This window comes from Aythya ferina (genome assembly GCF_964211825.1).
Source record: "Aythya ferina genome assembly, chromosome: 5".
NCBI classification, from domain to species: Eukaryota; Metazoa; Chordata; class Aves; order Anseriformes; family Anatidae; genus Aythya; species Aythya ferina.
In genome coordinates, this window is record NC_140301.1 from 17,562,262 (window position 1) to 17,590,258 (window position 27,997).

General features: G+C 36.1%; 1 protein-coding gene across 6 annotated transcripts in view; it reads left to right on the forward strand.

Annotated features, from left to right (window-relative positions):
* The window catches only part of SHANK2 (SH3 and multiple ankyrin repeat domains 2), a 347,944-nt gene that overhangs the window by 188,549 nt on the left and 131,398 nt on the right, over positions 1-27,997 (forward strand). For all 6 annotated transcript variants that reach the window (XM_084522208.1, XM_084522207.1, XM_084522209.1 and 3 more), the window contains 3 exons: positions 2,167-2,242; positions 20,957-21,039; positions 22,641-22,765. In XM_084522208.1, the coding sequence (XP_084378334.1) occupies positions 2,167-2,242; positions 20,957-21,039; positions 22,641-22,765 (284 nt within the window). The remainder of the gene's footprint in view (positions 1-2,166; positions 2,243-20,956; positions 21,040-22,640; positions 22,766-27,997) is intronic.

Below are 27,997 nucleotides of genomic sequence, written 5' to 3' on the forward strand. Positions count from 1 at the left end.
CTTTCCAAAATCTGTGTATAGGTATATATTTCTATTTTTTCTTAGTACTTGTTAGAGGCATCTCTTGTATCTTGGAAGTACACCACTATGAAGTAACTTGCTTACTCTGTCAGCCAGCTGCAACCTGCATCTTTATTTCCAGCCATAATTCCTCTATTTGGGTGTGTACTTGTATTTATGTCTCCAGCTTGGAATATGCTGAAGTCCCACAATCCAGTTTGAGTCAGCTGTAAAGGTTAAAGCAAGGAGAGAGACTTTCTGTCAACTCTTTTTTTCACAAAGTCTGCTTCCCAGTACTTACTTCTGCACTGTGCTCCTTGATGGTGTTTAAAGCCTGTCATCCTGCACTGATATATTATTTTTTCTCTCTGCAGACTAGCACTTGGTCATCTGACATTACATCTCAGAGTAGCAGCGTTTAACGTCCTTAAAAGTTGTGACATAGAGATGGCTTACCTTGAGGGCTTTGTCTAGTTTGGAGAACTAATAAAATCTGTTTTGATAGAGCAAGGATGGCCTTAAATGAAAAAATCCTGGGCCATGCAGATGAGAATTTCATGGTAACAAGCTAAATCAGAAACTTTTCAATTTGCTCTTTGAAGTCTGTTAGGCTAAAATTTTAATGGCATTTGAGGTCCAGCCTGTATTTAGACCAAACTTTTTCCTGCCTCAAAACCCACAGTTTCTGTATAACTATCTTCCCTTGAAAGATAAAGCCAGAGACAAAGGGTTCATACTAGAGATACTGTTCTGAGGAAAATGAATACCCTGAAATATTATTGTGGTAAAGGTTGAGTAAGACTCAGAAAATTGATACTTTTTGAATAATAAGTTTTGTAATACATAAAGCTACTGAACAATGTTCCTTGCTCTCTCTCTCTCTCTCTTTTTTTTTTTTTTTTTTTTTTTTGCATAAGTTTTATTCTGTATGAATGCCTCTGTTGGAAGTAAATTTGTATGTTTTTCTGTCATCTGAAGAAGAACATGACAATGAATTACCTACCTCCTGTACAATATATTTGTCCTTCCCCAAAGGTATAATTTAAATATGTACTTTGTGGTAGCCTTTCAGTGTAAGCCTTTAAGATTATGCTCTTTGCTGTGAAAACTGAAGCAAATGAATACTAGAGTAGCATCTGTATCTTTCCTGTAAGCTTGATTTATTGGTGCTCTTCTAGATACCCATTCAAATCAATAAGAAAGCTTATTTCCAAGGAAGAGAGATGTTCAGCTCTGTTGTCAGTCATCCTGTAGATACTGTTCTAAACTGAACTGTTATAGCCATATTAAACCAGTATTAATGTTGGTGAATCTGATGGTAGAAATACTTGTGAACATAAATTTTGTGGTCATAATAGATTGATAGCCACAGGATATGGGAGCTGCTTCAGTGGGATGATGTGGGATTTTTTGGGGTGTTTTGATTTTTTTCCTCTTATAAAAGGCATAAATAACAAATTCTAATATTCTTGAGGTTTTAAATTAATTTTTGGTGAATTTGTTGTTGTATCTTTTTCTTTTGATCATCACGTTTCTGAAATAAAGAGTTTCTTTCTTTTTTGCTTCGCCCCCTGTTCCACAGTTTGTTGAATTGCTTCCTTTTGCTACATAATTGTAGTACATGTTTTACAGCACTATTTCTTGTGAGATTTGATTGATGGCAATGATTGTGGGTGCCTAGTTTTTCCCCTACCCCCTTCTCTATATGCCAAATAAAATGGCTGGAAAAGCTTTTGTTTTCTGTGTTGCATGTGTACATTTAAACAACAACAACAATACTGGTTTGGATTTTTTTGGCTATGTTTCCAACCTGTCCAAAATGTGTTGCTTATTTTTCTTGTTTCTTTCTTCTTGTATTTTGCCTCTTAGTCCAAGGAAGTTGTTGCCTCTGAGAATGGAGTTGGGATGTTCAAACTTAGAAATGAAATGATACATGATCTACAGATTCTCCCTGCTTAATTGATGCATGTGATGTGTTAAAAGAATACCTCAGCTCCAAAGTAAAAATATTTTCAAAATTCCTTGAGACCATGTTAATTCGCTATAAATACTATAGGTTTTCTTAATTGATGTATAGCAGAAGATCAATCTTAAAATGGCAAATGAAAGCAGTGCTTGATTAAAAAGCACAGGAGTATTGTTAAATGTTCCCTTTTCTTTGTGCAGAAACACGATCAGATAGAACAAAGAAACTGTTTAGACACTACACAGTCGGATCCTATGACAGCTTTGATGCTTCAAGGTAAGATTTTTTCTTTTTGGTTGCAATCTATTTACAAAACCTTTCTCGATCTTGTTTAATTGTTACTTTTGTTTTAGAGTTTTGAGGGAAAGAGGGAAACAGATGACTAAACTGAGCTTCTAAGATATCATTCTACATCTAAAGTGTTTTTTTTTTATCAGTTTACCCTTTCATATGGGATGGGTATGCAAAGATAGTAAACAGCAAAGAAATAATGAGTATCACTGTTGCGTTTTCATGAGTAGTGAGAGAGATCAGCATTTCACAGATGCTGTATGTTCCAGCTGCTTACACAGTCAAGGACCACTTAAGCTGGGTATTTCACAAGATCTGGCCTTCTGTATCTGTTTGCAGAATCATACTTGCTGACAGGAAAAACAAAATAAATTTTTGCAATTTGTTGTTCTGAACGATACCTTAGATCCTGAGTATTCATGATTTTTAAGCAGGTTCTTCTCCCATTACACTGGATGTACAGCTAGCTTCTGATAGGAAGGATGATTTTTAACATGCAGAATGTCAGTTAGCTGTTGGTGTCCTCTTGAGAAAACTGGTGGCGTACTGGAATCTCTTACACTTTTCTCCTGACTGTCTAATTACAGCTTTTCAAGAAAAACACCTTTTTTGTAGGTGAAGAGCTCTGCAATGTGTAAAGCAATGATGGCAGAATTTCATGTGGTGCTATCTATTTCAAGGAAAAAAAAAAAAAGTTGTAACAATTGTTTTTATTATGTGATCTTAATCTTTGTTCCGAGGGTTATGCATAGTTTGTATGCAATTTGGGGCAGGAGGGTGGAGTTCAAGTCAGCTGAAGTAGTTTGGATAGCCAATACATCCTTCCTTGTTCCTGCTGGTTGGTGTGCAAAACTCTGAAAGGCAGAGTGTCTGCTTGTTGTCTGCTGCTTACTGCCTGTAAATATTTGAAAAATACATAAATCTGCAGTCCCACTGAATTGTAATTTGAATGAGCATTGCAATGTTGGATGCAGAGGGAAGCTTTGGTGACGCAGTGGGAGGGGGCAGCAGATGGTGGGTTGGCTACAATCGTCCCATTTTGGAGGGTCTGACGTTCCTGTTCAGTATACAGTGTGCTGTAGGGCATCAGTTCTGGTTACTGTGACCTGGGATAAGAGAAATCCCATTTCAACATCATGGATATTACCCTGCAATGGTCAGCCAAGTCACCAGAGCTTTTCACAGCTGGACAATGATACGATTGACTATGTAGTCTAATAATGATAAAGTCGCCAAAAGAAGCTCCTAGTCTCTACTATGAAACACATAACTGTTCTACAAAGCAAGTTAACTGGTTACTAGTTATATTTCCAGGGAGTGGAGTTGGCTTTTTGTAAGATTTCGTGATCATAAGCACTGTAGCCTTGTCTCTATATTTCAACATTAATGGATAGAGTTGTTTCAGTAATGCTAGAAGCTATAGCCATGTTATGTTACCTCAGAGATACCAAATAGTCCTGCTTTCTAACAAAAGATGTTTTCATTTGAAAATGTCAGCTCCATTGAAACCATTTTTTTTGTTGTTTTTATTGTTGTGCTTTCTTTCTTTGTTTGTTCCTTTGATTGATTTTTTTACCACTAAGGTATTTTGTTTGTGCAATGCAACAGCAAAGCTCTCAAAAATTTACATTGTGTGATTCAGACTACAGCTGAGCAGGAAAGTTTATCAAATAAAATGAAAGTTTTCATACTCCCTAATTATTGAGAAATTAGGTATGAAATATATCTACAATTGTTCCTGATTCTGTCAACAGTATCTCTTAATTGTCTGAGAAGTATGAGGGAAAGCAACAGATTCCTCCTGTCAGCTTCTGAGTAAAGTAAGATTTTGGAGAAAACTAATTTTTACAGAGACCTGAATCCCAGTGGAGCCATTTAGAAGGGTAATAATGACGGTCCAGCAGTGCAACTAGGAATTGAAAGGGAAAGGTAGGAGAGAAGGTAGAATTAATGGGAAATTCCAAGAAATACAGTTGAAAAGTAGACTAGCATAACATTTTTCTCTACAAGAATTGTAAAAATAATATAAGCAAAACTAAAAACTGTTTTTTGTGACTGAGTTTCCAAACCTAGTAAGTTGCTGGAACAGAAATAAGTTTTCTCTGAGGCATTTACAATAACTTGCTCTAATGACGTGTTTACAGAGAACATATACCATGATGAAAGGTAAACTTTCTTCATCCTTTACAACACGCCATATAGCAAAACACTGTTCTGATACTTTTTATTCTAAATAAAATAGAGTATGAGGACTTGCTTTCTTAAAACTGCAGTAGCATATGAAGTTGAGTTTCAGATACTTGACTGAGGCTGCAGATCAGCTTTTGTGCATCTAAATGGTAATTTTACTGGCTCTTACATATTGCTGGTAAAGAAAAAAATTGTATTTAATTATGGCAGGAGCTTAGTATGTCTTGTTAGTATGTAGAGTACATTTATTTTCTAGGATGGGCTTCTTCAGGGAAGGAAATTGTTAAAAAGAGGCAAACGTGATGTCAAACAAACAACAATAGTCAATATTTCCAAATTTGTGTGTTGCTTTGATTACTTTTTCTGTTATGGTTTCCTGTCAAAGTAAGGGAAGAATACAGTAAAAATGATATAACTGCTTGCAGCTAAGATTTAATAAACATTTGTTAGAAGGCAAATCTAAGAAGAGCTTTGAAACCAAAGTATTAACAAATCTGACTCAATTCCTTTCCAGAGATGATGTGGGGGAGTAAGGGGAAGTGTCTGCTCCCCTCACTTTCTCCTTCCAGCTCCAAGGAAGGCAAAAATTGCTGAGTAGAAATACTGTTCAGAAATCTATATTAATGGGCTTATTCACATGCAGGAAAATACATTGTACATGGCATTTTTCATCTTTAGGAAAATGTGCAGCTTGAGTAATGGAGGTTCATTAAATCCTATTTCAGCTTTGCATAAGAAATGAGTTATCCATACATTAATGCTTCAGGAAAATGGATAGTATGCTTACTAACATGTAGAAAAGCAATGAGACTTCCTTGCCAGTACAAATAACCATTAAATATCATACAAATAGAATATTTGAAACTATCAAGTCTAATGTATTAGCTGGTATAAATGCTGATGGGATGCATTAATTCTGTTATGCAAAAGTGATGTCTCTTGCAGCTGTCAGGCACTGCTTCTGTTACCATTTCTTTACAGGGATTTCTTTACTGTTTTATTAGAAACTTTAGAGAACTAATTCCTTGCAATCAATTTCCTTTAATCTTATGCAGAGAGGCAAACACTGAAGGGAAGGATAGGCATTGTTGCAATTGTGGACATGGGCGAGTCTTATGTAGCAGGAGTTCTTATTGGACAAATTAGAGTAAATGCATGTCTCTGGACATTCATCTCATGTTGCAGCTCTGGAGGCTGAGCTGAAAAATTGGATGGCCAAAGCTTCCTTCTGCCTTGCCAGATGGAGCTTACAGGCAGCCCCATGCCTGCAGTGGCTGGAGCATGGCGTCATACCCCAGGAAACATTGTGGCCCAAGGCTCTACTTCGTGACATGCCTTATGGCCCCAGACAGGAGCAGAGAGCTTGCACAGGCAAAGAGCAGGTACACCAACACAGGTGCAGGGAGATAAGGTAAGACAAGACAGCACTACTCTAACACATCCCTGGAGTTTTGTGTCTTCCCTGTGTCTGTGGTCAGTAGCAGCCCTGACAACCGTGGGACATTGTTTTTGAGAGCTGGGGGAAGCTACTGAGGGAAACTACTGAGGAAACTACTGAGTCCAGTTTGGAAAAATGGTTATTTCAATCTGTCTTATCTAGGCTGAGTGGGCAATATTGTGCGCTAGCAAAGGGGAAGCTTCCGAAGTGCTGCAAGTATTCATCAGAGGTCTAGTTAAAATTCAGAACTACCTTTAATGCAAATAAAATTATTTGTAGGCCTAAAATCAATTCTTTCATGAAGTCTTGTTTCATCACAGTTGAATTCGTTTAATAAGAGAAATTAATACTAAGGCATAGAATAAACATTGAATTTAAATAAATAAATAAATAAAATCAATTTAGACCTTTACAAATTGTATTTTTAATCTGCTATTTATCTGCTATTTAACCTGCAGTGAGGGAACTAATTCCATCAGGATAGAATAGGGAGTTAATCAGTCAGGAAAAATGGAGGGAAGACAAATCTAAGTTGTCAAATTAAAATGTGTAAGATTAATTAATTGTTCAATTTCAAATGTAAATTATTGGCACCTTTTTAAAGGATGTGACTGGTGATAAAGTAACTGTTAGTTTTAATACTCTGCAGACATAAATAGTATGAGCAATTTCAGTAGCATGTAAACAGTGTAAACTTAATTTGGTGGAAAACTTTATCCATTTGCCTTCATGGATATGGAAAATTTAGAACACAGATGTGGAAACTTTTACTACTGCATTAATTGCATCATCTGCCTGTCACCACTAGCAGAATAGTGAAACAGCAGATCAGTAGGAATGACTTTTTAATTGCCAGCTTCAAAAGTTATGAAGTGTATGGTATAAATGTAAGGTTCCCTACCTTTCTGTGCTTTCTCTTTCTTCACAGTCCAATTGACATTCACATCTTTTTTTAACTAACCACTTTCACTGGTACTCGTCACTGCATGGGAGAAATTTCCTTGGTGCCTTTTCATGAGCTCCTTTGGCTACAGCACTTTAGAAAGCACACGTGAGAGGATGTAATAATAAATAACCTTTTCAAAGGTTGGTTGCCACAAAGTTAATGAGGGGACTGAATTGATTTGCTTTCTGGTTTTTGTTCTATTTTTCTGGATGAAGAAAAAAAGGAAAATTTGATTGTGTAGTCTGGGAGGTATGTGTAAGCAAGCTTAATTAAAAGCTTAATTCATTAACCCTAATGTCCCTACTTGGTTCCAGTGGCAGCATGCTAGTCTCATGAGCATTAGAAGCTGATGGAAGCAACTCCTTAAAATCCCACTAATTCATAAATACAGAAGAAAAAAAGAGAGAGATCTCTCAGTTGTGCATCCCACGTTTTCTGTGTTGATGTTGTCATCTGTAGTGTCAGGTAGAGCTTCATAAGCTTTAATCCCAGACAGCTCTGAGAGCCTCCTTGGTGCATCTGAAGCTGAGTGCCCAGGAACTCTGCATGCTGTGTAGTGCTTCTTATATTTTTATTTTTCAACCTGGAGAATCTACCCGTTGAATACCTCAGTCATAATCCCAAATTTGTGATGTAATTGCAGCTGTATTAATACATTAAATATCAAGCGTGACACGCACTGTGGGTTTTTTTTAGCTCTCAATTTGATGCAGAAATCATTTGATCTGTTTTGATATTTGGGTTCATGTAGAAATTTTAGATATAAATATTATCCTATTCCTGAAAAAATGCAATTATTATGACTTTATAGACAAATATACAAAATATACATTTAAAATGAATGGAAACCTTTTGAAGACCTCTGGTTCTTGCAAGTCAAAAGGTCTTCAGCACCAGAGAGGAAGCAAAGGGACATTTTCCTGCTTGTGGCTCAGCCGTGGTACTGTTTCCTTGGCGTGGGGAATCGAGCAGATGTACTTACTGAGGACTGCTTGCTTGTGTGCAGCTCTCGGCAGCAATCTGTTAAATACTGGCAAATGGGTCTTTACCCATTGAAGGAATGTTTAAGAGCTTTTAATTTTTTTTAAAAATTTTTTTTTTTTTTCTCCACGTTGGTTCCCCCTAGGCCTGAAGAGTCTGAGGGAGACTGATATCAGTGCCCTTACCCAGAAGAGGGGATTCTGTATTGACATAATTGGCCTCTTCTGTTTTTCTGTTGGATGGTACCAGTTCTGCTGTACTAATGTTTTCTATGAAGTGTGTACTGTTCAGTTCATCTCTTTGATAACTTGAAAGGAATCTTACAGTGTGCTGGCATAGGTTTTAAGCATTATCCTTGGTTTTATTTTCTTTGATGGAAAGAAGTAAACAATAATTGGGGGGGGGGGGGGGGGGGGTTGTTTGCTTGTTTTTTAATATGAGGCTTGAACTTTGTCAAGGAGATGCTGGTAAAAATACCTGAAAATGCTTATAGTTATAATGTGCGTTCACATGATGTAGCGATATGTTTACATCTGAATGCTTGGTGAGTTTTTAAGGGCGTAAAATCTCTGCACATGGGTTGCTCTTGAGTTTTTCAGGCATAGGGAACAAGTAGCACTAACCAAATTGTGAAATGCAAAAAGTGTAAAATGTTCTTTTCTGGTGTTAATTGTTCTTTTATTTCTAAAGATATTTGAGGGGCTTGCCTGATGCCTGTACTGAATTAGTTTCTTTACATTCAGTATGATAGTCTGGTTGTGCTGAACTTCTTTATTAATGTGCAGTAGAAAGACAAGGGCAGCTCATTTTTAATACTTTGTGCCTCATCAACTTGAAGAATGTAATTTAATTCAATTTTGGAAATTAAATATATGTTTAAGCAATAATTAAGGCATTGTAGCATTTTGTGAAACAGGTGGAGATATAAAATGTGAAGTCTTTCATTTACTATTACTTAATTTCTAATGCAAATTATCTGACTTGCTAATAAACAACTTTGCACTTTGGCTCCCCTGCTGTTGTATGCTGCCATGACTGAGCTTTTTATGTTGGTGACTACAGATAATATTTAAAGTAGTTGCTAAAATAGTAGGTAAAGAGGGCATGTATGTATGTATCTGAACTGTAGTATCTCTTTGTTCAAATCTGCGCTATAATTGCATGAAGATGCATATTAAAGTCTAATGCAATTACAGTGAGATGCAATACTCCACGGTGAGTGGTAGGAGTTTCCATGAACCGGTAAATGCATTTTTAAGTTGTTTACTATCTTAATAGTAAAGTTTTTTTAAAACACTTCAGTAAGATTCTGCTTTTAGCAACTAATAATTTTGCAACTAGTAATTAAATTTTTGAGACATTTTCTGGGCTAGAAGGGGTAATTTTTTAGAAGTAAAATGTTTTAAAGAAAAGACCAACAGTTTCCAAGAGCAACATTAAACTTTAAATTAAATTGTATTACTTCACAATTTTAAAAATTAAACAGTGTAACTATAGGTACTTGAAGATCCAATTTGTCAAGGCCGTGATTGGATACATGGGCCATTTCCTGCAGAGCCATTGATGCACTCAAGTTCAGCAATATTTTCTCTGTCACTTCTCCTGCGGGCTGCTGGAGGACAGGACGGATTTAGGTGATGGAACTGAAAGCAGCAGCCTATAGCCCATGTCCTCTGCATGGGGAGGAATAAAGTTTTCTGAATTAAAGTAAGAGAGAAGTAAAAATAAACAGGGAAAAGGAGTGGAAATGCCAGAAGGTGAGGACACAAGAAAAGATTGTGAGGGCGATATACCAGGTTAGTTAGAAGCAGGAGCCACATAATTAAATGCAAGGATAGAGCAGAAGAAAACAGGAGATAAAATGTTTGATTTTCTGAGAAAATGAGAATGATTAAGTTTCTAACAATTAGTGTTTTACATTTGCATGTCCCAGCCTCCACTGTGATGACTTAGCTTCCTCTGTGTGACCTTTAGTTCCTTGCCCTGTTACACCTCTGGCTGCCTTCCTCTCACCTAGTCACTAGATGAGCAAAAGCTGACATATGGTGCCTCTGATTGTAAGTGATGCATTTTCAAGTTTTGGCAGGCCAAGAGGAACAAATAACAGTTGAGCTTGTACTCTGGGCTTTCCTCCAGAGGGAGCAAAAATTTAAATCACTTTTTTTCCTCCCTCTAGCCAGAGTTCGCAAATATTTGTTGCCTTTGGTAAATTTGATCTACATGGCAAATTCTAAAGGTGACTGGCAGGCAACACGTCATTTTATCCTGTTCAAAAAAAAAAAAAAAAAAAAAGCTATAAGGAAGTCAGAAAAGGGTCACTGTAAAGTTCTTCATCATTAAGGATGATGGAAGGAGGATGTCTTGCTTAGGACAAAATTGATGTTCTGGAGTTGTATTTCTTTGTGGGCTTTGCTTCCACCCAATTTAGAATGAGGGACCTGCTAAAGAGGAAGCAAGCTGGTGTCGGTGTTCACCTGGGCTTCAGTCTCTGATAGACTGCTTTGACTTAAACCTGTACCTTATATCACCGATGAATGTGAACCTGACAAATAGAACAGTTCCTTACCAAGCCTTTTGGACACTAGGTGTGTCCTCAGAGGCTGTGGCACCTGGGTGGGGATGTTAGATGTGAACAATGGGCAGATGTACTGGTGGAAGAGCTGGTGATATTGCAGGAGTACCTGCACACTCTTACACAGAATTGCATCCTGCATTCTGGAGAAATAATCTTTAGTCTAAGTTAAGCCTTTGATAAAATATGGACAAAAGATTTGTTTTAAGAGGTAAACATTTCACTAAAACTGATTTCATGGAAAATTTCCCAACAGAAGAATAATGAAGCTTATAGTAAGTACATGTACATGCACTGGCAAATAGTGGTATCTGCATATTTAGGGGGAAAAAAAAAAAAAAGACTCTTACCTGTGTATCTTCTAATTTATTTGTGAAATAAAAAAGCATGTTGAGCACAGATAACAGGCCTCAGAATAAAGAGTTTTATGCTACCATTGAAAACTAGGGCTGATACTGAGCAGCTTATGTGATCCTTTAAACTAGCAGTTCCAGTGACTGATAGAGTAGCACTGTCAGATTTATAGACAAGTTGCAAGGGTGCAAGTTGTAGCAGAGGTGGTTTATGTCTGTACTGTGAACAACTCAAATAACATAAATTTTAGAATACACTTAAAATTAAACTCTATGAATCTTAGGTTAGGCACCCAAGTTGCTTGAAAAACTAAACCAAAATTTTTACCCTATCTCCAATATGTACAATATAAATGCTATGTATTTCCAGATATTAAGCTGCAATTCAACCAGCAAGCAAGGAAAGGGGACAATATGGAGAGATTCCAGTTGAACATTAACTTAATTAAGAAAAGGAATTGCCATTTTAAATAACACAGAGCTTTTTCTCTTCATCAGCTGGTATCTGTAAGTCAGTGATTGTTTGCTGTTGCTACCAAAGTTGTGGCCTAAACTGGCCATGCTTTGACAGAATTACTGAAAACTATAATTCTGTTAGACAGGAAACTGTTAGGATGGACATTTCTCAAGCTGGTTTGCAGATAAGCAAACAATTTGGAGTAGGCTTAAAATAACTGAAGGATTTTAGTGTAATTAGAGAAATGGTCGAGGTGGAAATATATTTCAGATTAAAGGCAAAGATGTTGCCTCCTTTTCAACGTTAATGAGGCTGTAAAATAATATGGTAATTAGCCAGGATTTGTTAAAGGTATACATGCAGATTAAGCTCTAATTGTAGCCCCCTCTTCAGTTTACGGTAAAAACCTAAAAAATATAACTTTAGCACTCTGTACTGTCTTCTAAAGCACTTGGAGAAGAAAAAAGTGAGGAAATGCTTTTGGAAAAAAACTTAACTCTATGCATTTGGTAATACCTTGCTTGTTTTGAGCCAGAATTTGAAACTTATTTGTAACATATGCCTTATATGCAAGTGTCATAATATCTTACAGGAATTTTAATGCTGATGAATAAAGCTCTGTGCACTTCTGTACAATGTAGAACTTTAAGTGAAATACTCATGTCTGTAAAGCTGAAATGAACAGTCAGGGCTACTCAGATTTCTTGTGGCTAGTACTGCAGTTAGTTTCCAGGAAATGCAGGACAGGAGGAATATAATTCGTAGAGAACAGGGCATGATGGAAACCCTGAGGGATCCCTTAAATTTAATTTGAAGTTTGAAGCTGAAGTAAGGAATGTTGACTGAAGTGTACTATAGAAACACTTGTCAAGAGATTCTGAGGAAGGCTGGTACAATCCCCTGCATTACCATGAAATGTGCCAAAATGTGATGACAATACTGCACAAGAAGAAGGGAAAAAGTGGGCCTTGCTTTTCAGTAAGACAAGGAGTAAGTAGACAAGAGCTTAGTTGGAGGCTAGTGGAATGCTCTGGTAAAGCACCAAATATGCTTGACTTTCTCTTGCACCCTTCTGTGTTGTTGGCCTTTGGCAGAGACAGGACATTGGGTCTGACCCAGCATGGCTGTGCTTGTGCTTGCATTGGCTTTTGCTAAAAAGGGAAGAAAAAAATTCCAAGTCCTGTCTGATGCGTGCCAACTCTGAGATAAGAATAGAGATTATCAGGCTTCATGAACTAGTTAAGATGCTGTGTCAGCTAGAGAAGATCTGTATTGGTGTATATAATTATGTTTTTGTATGTTCATACCATTATTTAAATCTGAATAAATCTAGATTTACGTCACTGGTTCTACCTTTTTTAATTGTCCTATTTACTAACCTTGAAAAAGTTATTTTCCTTGTTGCTGTGGTTGCTGTGAGAATATGGACTTTAGCAAAAACATGTGGAAAATTATTGAATAAAAAAGCTATATAGAGAGGCAGTGTTGTTATTAATAGCTGAAATTATTCATTTTGTGTAAATACTTTATTAAGATGCTTAGAGATAAAATTCCTCTTTCTGTGTGCTTTGATGGTAATAATAGCAGGGGCTAGAACTGCAACTGATTTGGGTAGACAAATGCAATAAGGAAGGAGAAATATTCTTGTTACTTAAACATATGTAGGTATTTGTACATTCTGTTTATTTATTCAAGGCTCATAGTATGAGCAATGAATATTAATATTTTCATAGTGCAGGCTTAGGTTGCTCAAATGCTTGATAATTACAACTGAAAATTGCCACTAAGTATCAGGTATAAATGGTGTGTGCTGTAGCCCAAAATACTGACTGATAGAACAGCTGTATGAAATGGTTTGAAGGACTCTGTATTATAAAATACTCATGTTGTGTACTAGAATGACACCTACCCAAATGTTTCGTGTTTAGTTTTTACTTTGTCTTGTGAGGTACTTGAATTGACTATTCATTTTTAAAATACAAATGAAATTATTAATTAAGATAAGGGAATGAAGCTTTTCATTTTTTAATCTCACTTTGCCACCCTTCCTTCACCATGCTTTTTTCTCCCTACCAGTACAAATGCAAGAAAATAATATTTCTCTTTTTGGGAAAAAGGAAAAAAAAAAAAAGATTATGACTATATACACTCATTGTGTTATATTTATATATAGGATTGTGACTTCATCATTTACTTCATAACCTATCCCAAGATTTTCCCATAATATAAAATCAGATTTTTATGAATGATTTTTATTTCCAGGAATTTGTTTGACTTCCCATTTTGCCATACCAGTATGTTACTTTACTGATCACAATTTCAGGAACTTAAGATGAAAACAGAGAAAAAAATAGCCAAATCAACTGACTTGGGTATTATTTCAGATTACCTAATATCTTCTCATTACATACCAAAGAATATGATATGCAATTAAAAGCTGGCTAAAAGAATGTGGACTGATGCACACATATACAGGGAGAAAGTTTATCCTTACTTCTACATAAAGAAAAATTGCATAACTTCTGTCTGTGTCTTAAAATTTAATGTTTCTCTTTTAAAAGGTGCATTTCTTTGAAATGTCTTATAGCATAAATTCATGGTGGTATATAGCACTGTTACTCTCTTTAGAATAGGTTGTCTCTTCTATTGCTGGTTCATCTTCTGGGCAACTCTGTCAATCATAGGACTGGAAAAAACAGCATAATCTTTCTGACTTTCTAATGCTTAAAAAATCACTTTGTAGCTGATATTTTTCCTTTTTGTTAACTTAGGGAAGAGGTGTTCAGGTTATCAAGTATTCAAAATCCAATAAAGACAACTTAAATACTTGTTGAAAAATGTGAAACATCTTTTTAAGTGGAAAAAGTTATTTATGCTGTCAGGCTTTGCTATAGCCTGTAATGTCCTCACAGTAGAAAGGAGACTTGTGAAATATAGAAACTAGGGAATGCATATGTGTTTCTCCTTTTGTGTAACTGTTTGGCATATACCTCTTTATTCAACAAATGAATTTAAATGGAAAATACGCAGCCTTGCATTTCTCATGACTGAAGTGATGCTTACTGAACTCTGTAGGAACAGCACTGATACAAGAGATATGAAAAAAGAATATATAGATAACGGAAGTATATAGAGTATTGCCAAAGTATCCTCATTTCCTTTCCCCTTCCTTTATGGGGCCTGAACACAGCTAGCTGGAGAATATATGCTGATTTAGCCTTTCAGCCATGGAGGAAATGTTATGTTGGCTAATGAAGAATTATAATACATCTTTTCTATTGCAATTTGAATTTATTTGCCAGATAATAAAGTGAGAGAGAATAGCAGTGGAAGGGCAGGGGCGCTGGCCTTTTTTTTCCTTCTCTGTTTTGTTTGTTTGAGTGCCAGCTGTGCCAGTAAGGCTGTGAAACACTGAACTGCTGAACATGCTAGTAAAGATGTTCTATCACTGGATGCTGCAATTTAAGAGCACCTCTCAAGCTGGAATGCAAGAGTAGTAGTAAGCATCAGAACAGGAGCAGCGTTTTTCTTGAAATATCCTATTGTGAGAATCTCATGACCCCAGATATTGAAGAGTAGAAAAGATGAGCCAGTGTTTTTAGTTCTTCTGTGTGAATCTATTCATTCTTTCTTTACATTTTAATTATTGTTCCATCATTAATATTCCTTGGACTTCTATCTTCCACTTCCTAATAAGGAGTTTATCAATTTAAAATTTAGTATGCCCCCCGTATTTCTGTTCTAATGACAAATTGAGTCTACCTTGAGTATAAGATTGCGGTAGTTATCAAGTATGTATCTGAAAATATTTTCATACAGCCCTTCTCCCAATCACATTTTGCTATAAACTTCCAGATAAGCATATGTTCTTCTGCAGAATAAGCAAAATCATTTAGACTTGTCTTATATGACTGAAAAGATATTGGCAGGATTGATCAGTTGTACAGCATAAATACTACGCATGTGGTTTTGGTGTATGCTGCTTACAAAAAACAGTATTGTTGGAAGATGGGAATAAATAGTTGAGAAAAGCAAAATACATTAAGTAAGCACCTGCTGAAAAAGGATAAAATGTTTCACCAAAATAGAAATTATTACTGGTTATTTAAGACATTATCATGAAAACCTATGAAAAGATTCTATTGAAGACAGTAGCACTGAGTTGTATATTATTCTTTAGCATAGCATCCTGTTACTGTTTAAGGCTATTCCTTACCAAACAAAAAAAATTTGGATGCAAATTGCATTACAGTGCAGTAAAAGATATCATCACATAAGGGAATCTCTGCATGGGACGGCAGCATATTACGGAGAGATTACTGTGAGTTTGGATATACGGTTGACTACATCTTGCTGTTTCTGTTTGGTTTGTAAGTGGGTTAGGTGGGGACCATCTGTGTATTTTTCCATTTGCTGTGCAAAAAAGCATGCTTATTGTTGTAGCTAATACCTCTTGAACAAGTAATTCCTGTTCTGTGTGCTACATGAGCTGTGAAAGTTCTTCTGTGAGACTCTCAGCTGGATGATAAATGTCCAGGAATCATGAGCAATCAAATACAGAGTCTTCATTAATCTTGAAGGCCCTAATTACTAGAATTAGCTAATTTTCCTGAAGTCATTACAGTAGATGACTATAAATGGAAAGGTTGACCTCTTCCAGTAGTGACAGGAAAAGTTTTTTTCCACTGGAAGTCTCCTATATGTTACAATAAGATTTGCTGTACACATCATTTCAATTTTACATGGTATCAAGACAGGTAACTTCCTGTCTTCAGAGAGTATTCAGAGAAAACATTCTTCATGTGCTTTTAACTGGGACTGACTGGCAGAAAATGCAATAAAGACTTCCTCTTGAATAGATTTCCAGCATACCCTTCTATGGGCTTGAACCTAGCCTCTGTAAATTGAGTGTCTAAGCCTGAAAGGAATTGGTGCAATTGCTTTTCAGATATTGTGTATCAATTCATGAAAAGGTTAAGGTATTGTTTATTGCATCTAGTGACAATTAAAAGAGGCTTTTCCTTTTCTGGGAGGGGGTGGGCTGTGGTTTGATTCTTCTAACATGAAGCTGGCAGTGTATTGAGTAGATCTTTCCCAGAAAAATGAAATTGCAGGAGTGCTGCAGAGAGGACAAAAAAAGGTTTGAAAAAATTATTTTGATTTGCGTCACCTACTGAAAGAAATGAGCTTAGTGAGGATAACTTCTCACTCATGGGTAGAGCAAGCCATCTGACTGAACGGTTTGTGGGCTGAGAAGGCTACTCCATTGTTGACAGAATTGTCTGAATCTCACGTGTGAGCCGTTGGATAACTTTTCTGCCTTAGAAAATGGTAGTCCAGTTTGTTAATGCTGGAAAGGTTAGATCTAGATGATATTTCTAAGGGCTGCACAATTGGAGAGAATAAAGAAAACATTTCCCATTTAAATTCATATTTTTTTTCTCTACCTTAGGGAGACATAGACAATAGACCAAGTAACTATTTTTGTTTCCAGGAAATGATGATTATCTCCATTGGAGTGTACTCTATGTGCTGTTTTTTAGATTGAAATCAGCAACGATACACACAATACAAACTTGCCTAACCATATTCTACAGTTCTGATGGTTTCCATCTCTGTATTTTAGTGTTTTGACTTTTGTTTTGGAGTAATTCATGCGATAAGATGGGGGGTAGTTGTTCTAGTTGTGAAATGGAAGCTAAGTTTCATGGTTGTGCCTCCATCATGAACCAGTGCTTCAACCTTTATTTTCTTCATAAGGTCTTTTTGAAGGATTTAACACTTCTACCACCTACCTCAAGTATTATTTGAATGGGCTGTTAGTGAAGCAGAACTTCTTGCTGTCTTGAAAAGTCTACACAAATAATGGCTTTTATGTTGAATGAGTTCTGTGTTCAAATCACAGCTGTCTGACCGGTCTTTTTATTTCCCTGTCTCCATTGGTAAGGCTATAAAATTATGGAAAGTCTAACAGCTGTGCACAGTTCTTCAGCCTTGAAGTGTTAGAGAAGCACATGAATAAGTATATCTTCTAATACTTAGTGTTTTTATAGAGAAAAAGTGGTTTTAGATTGACTTTTTGGGGGAAGGCTTAAAGTTTTTATATTTAAGATTTGTCACAGTACCACATGCAGAAATATTCTGCGTTTTATAGATGTATTTTGCATTTAACTTTGTATGTAACGAATCCTGGATTTATACAGCCCAAAGTTAAAGTAATGTGTCACCCATGTAAGTAATGAGCTATTGATTTTAAAATAAAGATTTTTACATATTGAAATTTGACATATATTATATCACAGGTAGCAGGGACCATTCAGCCTCATGTAGAGCCACACACTGCACACAAAGCATCTGCAAAGGAATGCTTCTTCCTGTTTGAGATCAGACTTCTGAACAGGCTTGTAACAGGATGTCTCCTTTGTTTGTCACTGATAGCTGAAACCTATATGCATTCTGTTGCTGAGTACTTACACCTTCAGGATCAGAAAAACTGCTGCCAACAAGGCTGGTTGTGAGAAAATTTGACCTACTTTTACATTTGGCACCACTTTGCCTGCCAGGACCAAGCAGACTGTGAACAGACCTTCCACTTGTCTTCAGTGCATGTGTCCAGTCTGAAACTGAGAAAAGGGAATGCTGCCATGGCAAAGCAAGCAAAAAGGAATATTGCCAAAAATTCCTCCCGTCCTGAGGTGTAAGGGAGCTTGGTGGGAGAAGGGGTGTAGGGGTTGCAAATTCAGTTACTTTGTATGTGCACATTGGTTTTCCATCCTTTTTCTGCCTCTAGTTCTTGGCTCTGCAACGCTGGAGTAGGGAATCAATTTGCTTGCTGTGACTCCTTTAAACAACTTTTGACTGTTCGTAACATAAGATTATTGCGGGTTCCCTTCTTCTACTACATAAATGAGAAGAAATGGCTATACATCTGTTTTGTTTTGTGTGTTTTATTTTCAAACCTACATTTTTGCTTTAAAGGCTGTGACGAAGTTTTCCCTAAGTAGTACATCACTGGAACAGTGTATTATAAGCCTGTATTTGTCAAGTAGTAGAGATCAATTTGTACAAACATTCATGTTGTGCTTCTCCTCTTTCATTTCCATGTAAAACACAAAACTTTGTAACGTTTTGTTGGTTTAGTATTCCCACTTGCCATGTGTAAATGGAGGTCTAAAACTGGTTAGTTGTTACAATAAATGTGCTGAACAGGAAGGGAAAATCATAGTTGCTTGTCATATTTTTCATCTGAACAATCATATATGTCTATGTTATGATCAGGTAAGCATACTTTGAAAATGCCTAAATGCCTGTTCATTTCATTAATTGATTGTGAATGGACCCTAAATGCTCCTTTTTATTTATTTTTCCTTTTTTTTTTTTTTCTTTCTTTTTATTGGATGGGGCATAGATATGTAACATAGATCAGGTGAATGGCACCCAAGAAATTTTCCATGATCTGCTTTTGGAATTTCAGCTTTTTAATGAATGATACTATGAATTTGTTTTGTTGACAAAAAAATAAAGAATAAGAGCAAAATTTGTTAAGGTCCCTAGATAATAGGCTTCTGAATTCCTTACATCAACTATTTCAGATGAGAGAAGGGTTTGGACAGGGGACACAAGGGGCTTTCTTTGAACAATACTTTCTGTGATAAGGTTCTCAAAAGCCTTCTAACTTCTATTAAGCTGTTGATTGTTTTGAAGGAAACTTGAAGGAAATGGGTGTTATTAATTTGACCACATATGAAGAAAAATTCTAAAGACAGCTTTACTGATAGCTCTTCAGTGGATAAGTATGGAGCCCGAACCTTGAAAATGTGATAGTGAATTGAAAATATGTCAGTACACTTGTACAATATCTTTTTCTGTAACTCTAGGGCATGATGGAGGGCTTCAGTGCTATGGTATGGGTTCTGCGAGTTGCAGATGCCATCCCACCCCGGTATCTTGACCAGGAGAGTGTTTGGCTTTCTTGAGAAATATGCATTTTATCATTATATCCTTTCCACAGCAGAGGTATTCATAGTAAGAAAAGGTAATGTCTGAATTATATGGTAAATAGTATGGAGGTCAGAGAACACATTCAAAAGCTGTTGGTATTTATGGAGGTCATCTGTTGCTCAGAAAGCTGAAGTCACCGTTGTGGTAGCTTTAATTCATGAGTTATTCCATGCAATAACATTTAAGTACTTTGTAGTATGGAAACCATAATTAGCTCACCACTTTAGGAGTAACAAGAAGTTGTATCCCTCAGTTAGAGTTGGAAAATCACCAAAAGAATGGTCTGTGATGCATGAGAGGTCTGGAGTTTGGAGGCTGTCCATTGGTGTCCCCATCTCATCATCCTTGCCTTTGTTAAGAGCTTTAGATAAAAAGGTCACACCAATTTTTCTTTAATTAGTTTTCTCCTCCCCTTTTGGATTATTAATGGCAATGAAGCATTTCCTGTCTCTTACTGTGTATTGAATGCTTTTGTGACTAAATTCTGCACAAGACCAGTGGAAATATTAGCTGGCTAATACAAAATTAGGAAAAGAAAATAAAACTTGCTTATACTTCTTCCTGTCTTTACCAGTTGTGTAAATATTTTAAAGCCAGCTTACTAGTGTTTTGCGGTGCTTACGATTCATGAATACTTAACCCCTGACACTGTCTTTATTCAGAAGAATGCCTTGCAACTTGTGCTGTGTGATGAGTTTACACCTAAAAGTACCTAAAAGAATGTTCAAAATTCCCCCCCCCCCCTTTTATTTTTGTTTTTTATTTTGAGCTTATTTTTAGTAATCAAATGTTTAATGAAAGTCACAAAACAATTCAAGGCTTTTACAGATTGCTCTCTGTATATAAAATGTCCCATTTTAACATGGATTTTATGCATTTTTTTCATCCCCTGTCTACTTTTTTCTTAGCCAATGACAGTAAGATTCCTAAGGCTACTTTCTCTTTAAGGGCATGCTGCTTACATAAATAGTCCTTTAAACCATCGCCTTGTTTTCTAATATTAATTGTTGTTCAGGAGATGGGAAATATTCCTTAGAAATGTGTTTTCCTGATTGTGCATGTCTTGTTACTATTTCAATTATGCAGATTCTTGATGCTGTGGAAATTTGTGCTTGATGACGCCAAGGCAGCTGCACGTTGTTAGCATTGTAGGCTGTCAGATGATCATGTGGGATTCTTGCAGCATGCAACATTCAATAGGATTGAAAAAGGGCTTTTGATGCAAGGCATAGCTTTCAGAATATATTTGTGCCTTTTAGTTAGCTTATATAAAATCATAATATATTATCTTTAAATTTAAAATGCTGCCTCATTTTTCTTCTGGTTGGTTTCATTTTGGCTTCACTAGAAGATGCATCTGGTACATCCACGATTGAGGAGTTTATTAATGATACTGTCGTTCAGTTCACTTACTTTTTTTCCTTTTAGAGTCCTAGCTAGCCCACAGATTACATGATCACATGTTCATTCAGTCATTCATATAGAACACAAACCACCATGCATGATTTCTTCTTCTTTCTTTTTCCTCTCTGCCTTTTTTATTCTTTTTAAGTTGCATTGTCATGTTCTCTTTTATCATCAGGCTTAGTCTTTGTCATCTTCCTGCTGCTATTTGTTATATATTTTCCCATGCTTGGTTACTGCAATATTATTTGATTAACGGGCTGTGATGATGATGAACCTGCACACTGGAGGAGCAGCTACTACAGTGGTGATGAAGGGATGTAATAATGGTCGCTATCCTCGGAATTCTCTCTACAGTGACTGCATAATAGAAGAAAAGGCAGTGGTCCTGCAGAAAAAAGACAATGAAGGATTTGGATTTGTGCTCAGAGGGGCAAAAGGTATGTGCTTTTGTGTGTGTGTGTGTGTAATGTGCACGGGCATGAAGAAATTTATACATCTCTGAATATAAGCAGGAATTATTCTTGGTGCACTTGGTTGCTAGACAACAGGATTTTCTGTATGCTGTACTACTCAGATAGATTTTAGTGGCTTCTGTCTGAAGCAGTTTGCGTTTTTATATAGGAGAAGCACTGTATAATCATTTGGGGGGGAGAAAGTTTTGTCTGTATTTTTACTGTGTTGGTATATGTAATATTTTGTCGTTAATCTGTTTTGTTATGCAGTTTACCTAACTATGGGAAACCTGCTTTCCTTATAAAACCTGCTTCTTTATTTCAAATGTCAGTCTGTTTAAATAGGTCTCTGAATAGAAATAGACAAGAGAGTGATGTTTTGTTTAAAATAGGTGTGGATCTTCTGCAAGGTGACATTGGTGCAGTTTTAGTATGAAAATATGATCTTTTTTTATATCTTCAGAAGCTGCACGTATGTTGCATGGCCTGTAGTGTGCTCATTTTAAAAGCTGTTCATATGTTAAACTGCATGTTACTTTTCTGTAGACTAAAATCTAAAATAATGGCATTCTCAGGAGTTAAAAAAAGCATTCTATTTAATGCTTTGCTTTTTAACTTTCAGTCCAGTTTGCTCCTTTTGTATTTAAAAAATATATATGATGGTATGTCCCACCTCTTGCTCCCCCTCATTTTTCCATGGGTTCTCCCTTGCCTTGCTTGAGCATGAAAAATATTCCATATCTTCATTCCTGGGACATCATTTTTGCTCCCCCCCTTCCCACACCCCCAAACCAGTGACACCATAGATTTTCAGTGTTGTAAATGCTTTTCTTATTTTAGCTAAATTAATATTTTTGGAGTTCTGCTAGGAAAGCCAATAGTGCTACCTTTTAGTTAACCCATTGCCATGAGTTGTCTGTGCATTAAGCAGAGGTTACTCTCTCTGTGTAAGCCCAACTGTTTCCCCCTGAATTTCTCTGTAACAGTGGGGGCACCTCGGGTGAAAGACCCAAGGACTTTTCTGCTTGTCTGTGTACGTGACAGAGAGAGAGAGGGCTGGTGCAAGGCCTGCTGTGTCTCCTTTCAATAAAAGTGCTTTCTGCTGCTATCTTCTTTGTAATACACATCTACATCTAGAAGAAAAAATTACTTTGATCTCTTTCATCCTGTTACCCACCCTCCTCTCCCCCTAGTTCAGCTGGATGCTCTCTTCTGGCTACAGTGAATAATTCCCTTATAGTTGGATGTTTCCAGAGTTACAAGCATTTTGCTAGGCATACGAAAGGTTTACATGAACTAGTCCTGGAATACTCAGAATCCAGCTATTGCCCCATACAGCTTGATTTAATTTCTGTCAGTAAAGAAGCATGCATTTTTCTCTCTGAATTGAAGACCTGTGGCTTGCTATTGCAGAGAGATTGCACTCTGTTCCCAGCATTTTGATATTATCTGAGGCAGAGTCCTCTTACTTTTAGCACCCACCATTTTTAAACCATAAATTTGAATGGCCAATAATAGGCCTTTAATCAAGTGGTATTTTCAAGCATTCCCTAACTATCTTTTTAATGTGGTATTTATTTTTAAAGCTGACACACCAATTGAAGAATTCACCCCAACTCCAGCCTTTCCTGCTTTGCAGTACTTGGAATCTGTGGATGAAGGGGGAGTAGCATGGCAAGCTGGCCTGAGAACCGGGGACTTTTTGATCGAGGTAGGAGATCGTGACATCTAATTGTTAGTGCTCTGCTGGGGAAAGACGTTCCCTTTGTAGAATTTACTTTGGAAAAAGTGTATGATGTTTTTGAAAAAGTAAGTTCAGTGCACTAGCACCGGTAACATATTTCACTTTATCTATTTTTAAATATCATGCAGCATTGAGGAAAGCAGTAAAAAGAACAATGTTCAGGTTGCCTAGGAAGTTTCTATTTATGCTTTTTGTCATTTGGGAATACAAAGCAAAGAAAGCAAAGAATATAATAGCAAAGAAAGTTGGGGATTTTGGTTTTTCTTGGCATTATTGAATTCATTAATTTCTGTATTTACTGCAGGCTATCAATTCTGTGATCTTCTAAATATTTTTACAGAGTCACCAAAATTAATGGCTTCTTATGCAACTGTTTCTGCAATCAGAAATATCAATGATCTAGTGCTGTTGGGAAACCATGGAGAATAAAGCAAATGACTTAGGTTGAAATTAAATATTTGCAACAGTGCACTGTACTCATACAAAAAAAAAAAATAGGATGGTAGATTACTATATAAACTACTTTATAAAAATGGTGTATTTAAATAATATCTTCAGTCATACCAAAAATATCATGACGTTATATATTTTGGAGAAATTTTGGGTGGGATGTCAGGTTTTGTTGCAATAGTTGGTACTCCTTTCTAGTGTTACCTGTCAGTTTGCAACAAAATCATGTTTGGGGATTTTCTTCCTCTTTCCCCACAACCCCTCCACGACTAACAAAGTGATACTGTGGTTCTTTGAAAATAGGTCTTCCAGGGTGATTAAAATCTGCAAAATCTATTTGTTTTGTTTTGGTTTCCCCTTCTTCAGGTATAAATATCTATTTCGTTAAAATATTTACTGGTGCCATAGCATTTATCTCTACAGACCTGGCCTTTCCATTCAGGAGAGGATAGAATATACACCTTTCATTTGTTGCGTGCCTTGATCTCCCATGATGATTGAATTTAAATAGTTGTCACAATGAAAGAACAGGAATGAAGACTTTTAAAGTAAATATGCATTTTTATCTGTACCTTCAACATACATTTTTCTTATTGTTTGTTTACTTGAGAATGATTGTATAGCAAACTGCTTGATGATGGCTTATAAATTGTACTGATATGTCCTCTGTGCAAGGATGCTTTCAAAGCCATGATTTTTAAGACAAGGTTTGGTTTGGTTTGTTGTTTGCTTTTTTGTTTTGTTTTGTTTTGTTTTGTTAACAATGCTTTGGTTTTAGAAATTGATTTCTTGTTAGGCTTTTAATCTGTAGGAAGTATGAATAGTCTGTACTGGATGATTTCATAGATAGATTTGATGGTGAATAATGTGTACTTTAATAGATAGGATTACAGGATGAAAACTATGCATATGGATTTTTTTAAACCCTATGAAAGGATTCAAGAAGTCTGGGATAGCTAATTCTGCTCAAAGATTTACTAGTTTTCTTGCAAATGAAAGAACTAGAATTAATTGTCCAGACAATCATCTCCTGGCCTTAGCCTGGAAGAACAGTTAAACATGCACATGTATTGCTGAATCAGGGCATTAATGCATACTTTACACAGGCCAGTATATTTGTAATTAATTTTGAAAGAAGCAGTTGTTACATGCAAATCTAATCCATTTCTATGTAATTTATGTTCATCATGGTATTTTGTTCTGAATTTTGCGATTTAATTAAGAGGATACAATAATACTGAGAAATCACAACTTTGATGGTTTTGAAGACTTTTATGTTGGAGAAAATGCAGGGTTGTGGTTTTTTTTTTCTTCCTCTTTTATGAGCTACTTGTGTAGTGCACAATGCTGCCTAGCTATAGAGAGCCATGCTTGAAGATATTTACACTGATGCAAAAAAGATGCTGCTGTTGAAATATAGATGACCAGCACACCTGCCCTTTTATGAATGCCAAACTACTTAATTTCTTGTGTTGAACTGCTCAGAGCTGAACGTGCTCTACGCTGCAGTGCATGGTTATAACTGGTGTAGTTAGTCTGTCTTACTGTCAAATGATTTCTTCCATGACTCCAAAGTTTATGTTGGTATGTGTAAGTGCCATCTTAACCATTTGTAAGTAATATAATGCATTTATCATAAATGTCACATTAATAAAAAGGGAGTTAATGGGCAACTAGGATCCTAATTAGTCCCATTTATAACACTTGCGGCAAGCGTCAGGCTTTAGGGAAGTGAGAGTCCAGTTTGGCAGAGGGCAAAATGCACGGGAGAGCAGATGTTTCACTCTTAATTAAGCAAGTTCGGTGACTTGGGGTCATGGAGGTAAGAGGAGCTTTTTTCCTCACTGTATGGAAAGACAGGTTTGACAGGAAGATAAATCCTTTCCTTGGAAGCAGAAAGGATCGTGAGTGTAGGTGAACAGAAAGCATCATTTCCTCATGTGTAATTATGGTCTCTTGGACTTCCAAAGGGGATAAAAACTTCAACGACAGCTACTGAGCTTGCTAAAGTAGTTCAGTATTGAAGGCGATGCACATTGAGCAGAACAGATAAAAGCTTTATGGGGAATAAAAAGAAAAGAAAAGGTGTTGTCTTGCTTCAGCAGGTACACAGAAGAGAAAGAGGGCTGGCACACTTTAACATCTGACAGAGTTTTTATCAAGTTTGCAGTTTTTTTCTGAAAAGCCACGTGGTAATGATTTGTCCAACCTATACAATTAATTTCAGCATGGGACTTCAATGATTAATGTTAAACTTGCTTATGGAGATACAGTGTTTGCTGATTCTTTGCTGAAATTTCTGAGATATATACATACATATATTTATCCTTGCTTCAAACATGATCTTTTTTTTATGATAAACATATAATGTTTAGTGGCTTTTCTGGATAGAGCACAAATGTATTGGGAAAGAATATGAGTAATTTTAGAGCTGAAACAGTTAGCCAGAGATAGCTTTCATTATATGTGTATTTTCATAAGCAATACAAGTTATCAATTCATATGATTTTTCTTTGCTTTGATAAACAATCAGAACTGGAGTATGGTTATGACTTGAGTGTTATAGCTGAGAGAGATTGTATAGCTAGCCCTATTTGCTTCTTTTCCCTTCTTTTAGCTGATCTTCTATTCATCTCAATATCTGCCCAATTAAAAAGACAGATAAAAATAAAGCACCATGTTAGTGCAGGTGCTATGCAACCTAAAACATTATGGCTTCCATTAGAGGGGGATTTCAGAAACTACAGCCATCATTAAGGTATACACCAATTATAAAGCCATTGTAGGCTGTTGTGAATTCATGAGTATGACTGAACTTCTTTAATACACCTGCTCCAGCCTGTGAAGACTTCATCAGAAAATATTGAATCATGAGCTGATTTGATTTGTTACTTGAAGTATTTGCAGGAAGGACATGTATTAGCTCTGACTCTAAATCTCTTATTCATTAACAATATTTATGTGCCTAACCTTTATTAACTTTAGTGTAGAACTCAAACTAAGCATAAGCAGAGGAACTATTAAAAACCATTCAAAAAGAGCTGCCTTACAAATTGACTCAAAGAATCTTGGGAGTTTGGGGGCTTTGGGGCTTTAATTTGGTTTTGGTTTGGTCTTTTTTTTGGTTTTGAGATTTGCTTCGATGAAATATACAACTATAACTATCTTTAAAGAGATTTGTTAGTGTAAAAGAGTTTCTTGTGTGTGTCAGAAGAATTTTGTTTCTGTTAGAATAGTAGAATATAGATTATTTTATTAAATTAACACCCAGTGGATTATTAGCTGTTATTGTTGTTACCTATGAATGTATAGCTGTTTTTGCAGGTGTGGTGATATGATGTATGGGGATTTTTCATCTATTACAGTGTTATCATATATCAAATGATAACACTGTAATATCAATACTCAGAACTGAAAGTAATTCTGTAATATTTTAACTTAATAATGCTTTAGTTCTCTAAATGAGGGGTTGAAGTTTGCATTCTTGTGCCATAAAATCACTTATTTTTCCAGATAAATTGAAATTTTATTGTCATCAGAGTAGAATAGCTGTTTGTTTAGGTTCAAATTAAAATATAAAGTAGATTAAAAGTGTATTATTAATTTAAAAATAATAATAATCAAGATGTGATTCGGAGATCAAAACCAGAGGTGATAATAGAAGAGTTCTCATCATTTTTCGGAATAGTTCAGTTGGATGAATTAGTGTGGTTATACTAAGCCATCTGTTACTGATTTAAGTCCCTTTAGCAATTGAGAAACCTTTCCATCCCTAAGTAAGCTTCATTAATTACCCTGTGACTGAGTTTTTTCTTATTTTTTGTCTGAACCTCTCTAGCTTCTGCCATGAGATATAAATCTAATTTTTTTAAAGGAAGCTACATAGAGACCATGATATTTTTTTCTCTTCCTGAAATAAACTGAGATTTTGTTATTGTCTTCATAATAACAGTTTATCACATTGCAATTTTTTGCAGTTGTTTTCTGAAACTTTGTTCATATCCTTCTAAAACTGTGAACATCAGCTCAATGCAGTATTTTAGTAATATCCTACTACTCTAGTAATAGCAATAGCAATTTAGTAATATTGTGTGTAAGAGGAGAAAAAAAAATCTTCAATTTTTTTATGCTGTCTTTACCTGTCAAACATAGGCCTTTTAGTGGACCAGAAGAGTAATGTCCACTCTACATCACCATCTTATATTAGGCTTTTTGCTGCCAATTTGGCTGCTCCTCCTGTGCATGCAGTGAGCCTCTGTCTTCGCATATTAAGCAGGGGAACAGTGAGGCTCATGGTTGAGCTCTCTGAGCAGTTCTGTTCCTAGACAGCATCTCCTTGAGGTTTGTGTTCAGCTGTACAAACTAGATTTTAAAGGAGATTTACTGTTGCAAAACTGCAACAGTACTGCAGTGTTTCAGCACATGCACATGCACGCAGACATATATAAAATATAGAGGCTGTTTGTGTGCATGTACGTACATGGTTATAGTGAGCATAGCAGGGCTCTCACTAACATGCAACTCAGAGGTAGAGCAGATCCTGCACATCTAGACTGGGCACCACTATTTTGAAATCTGAATATTTAGGTGATACACAATTTGATTTAACCAACTGTGAAAGGATAAAGATAATTTCTGTTCACTGGTTAGTCATAATCCTCTTGGTGACATCTGTAAATGGTATCTGTTAAACACAAGCATCCCCCTAACATTTCTTAAGCTGAAAGTTGTCAGAGTCCAAAGGCAATT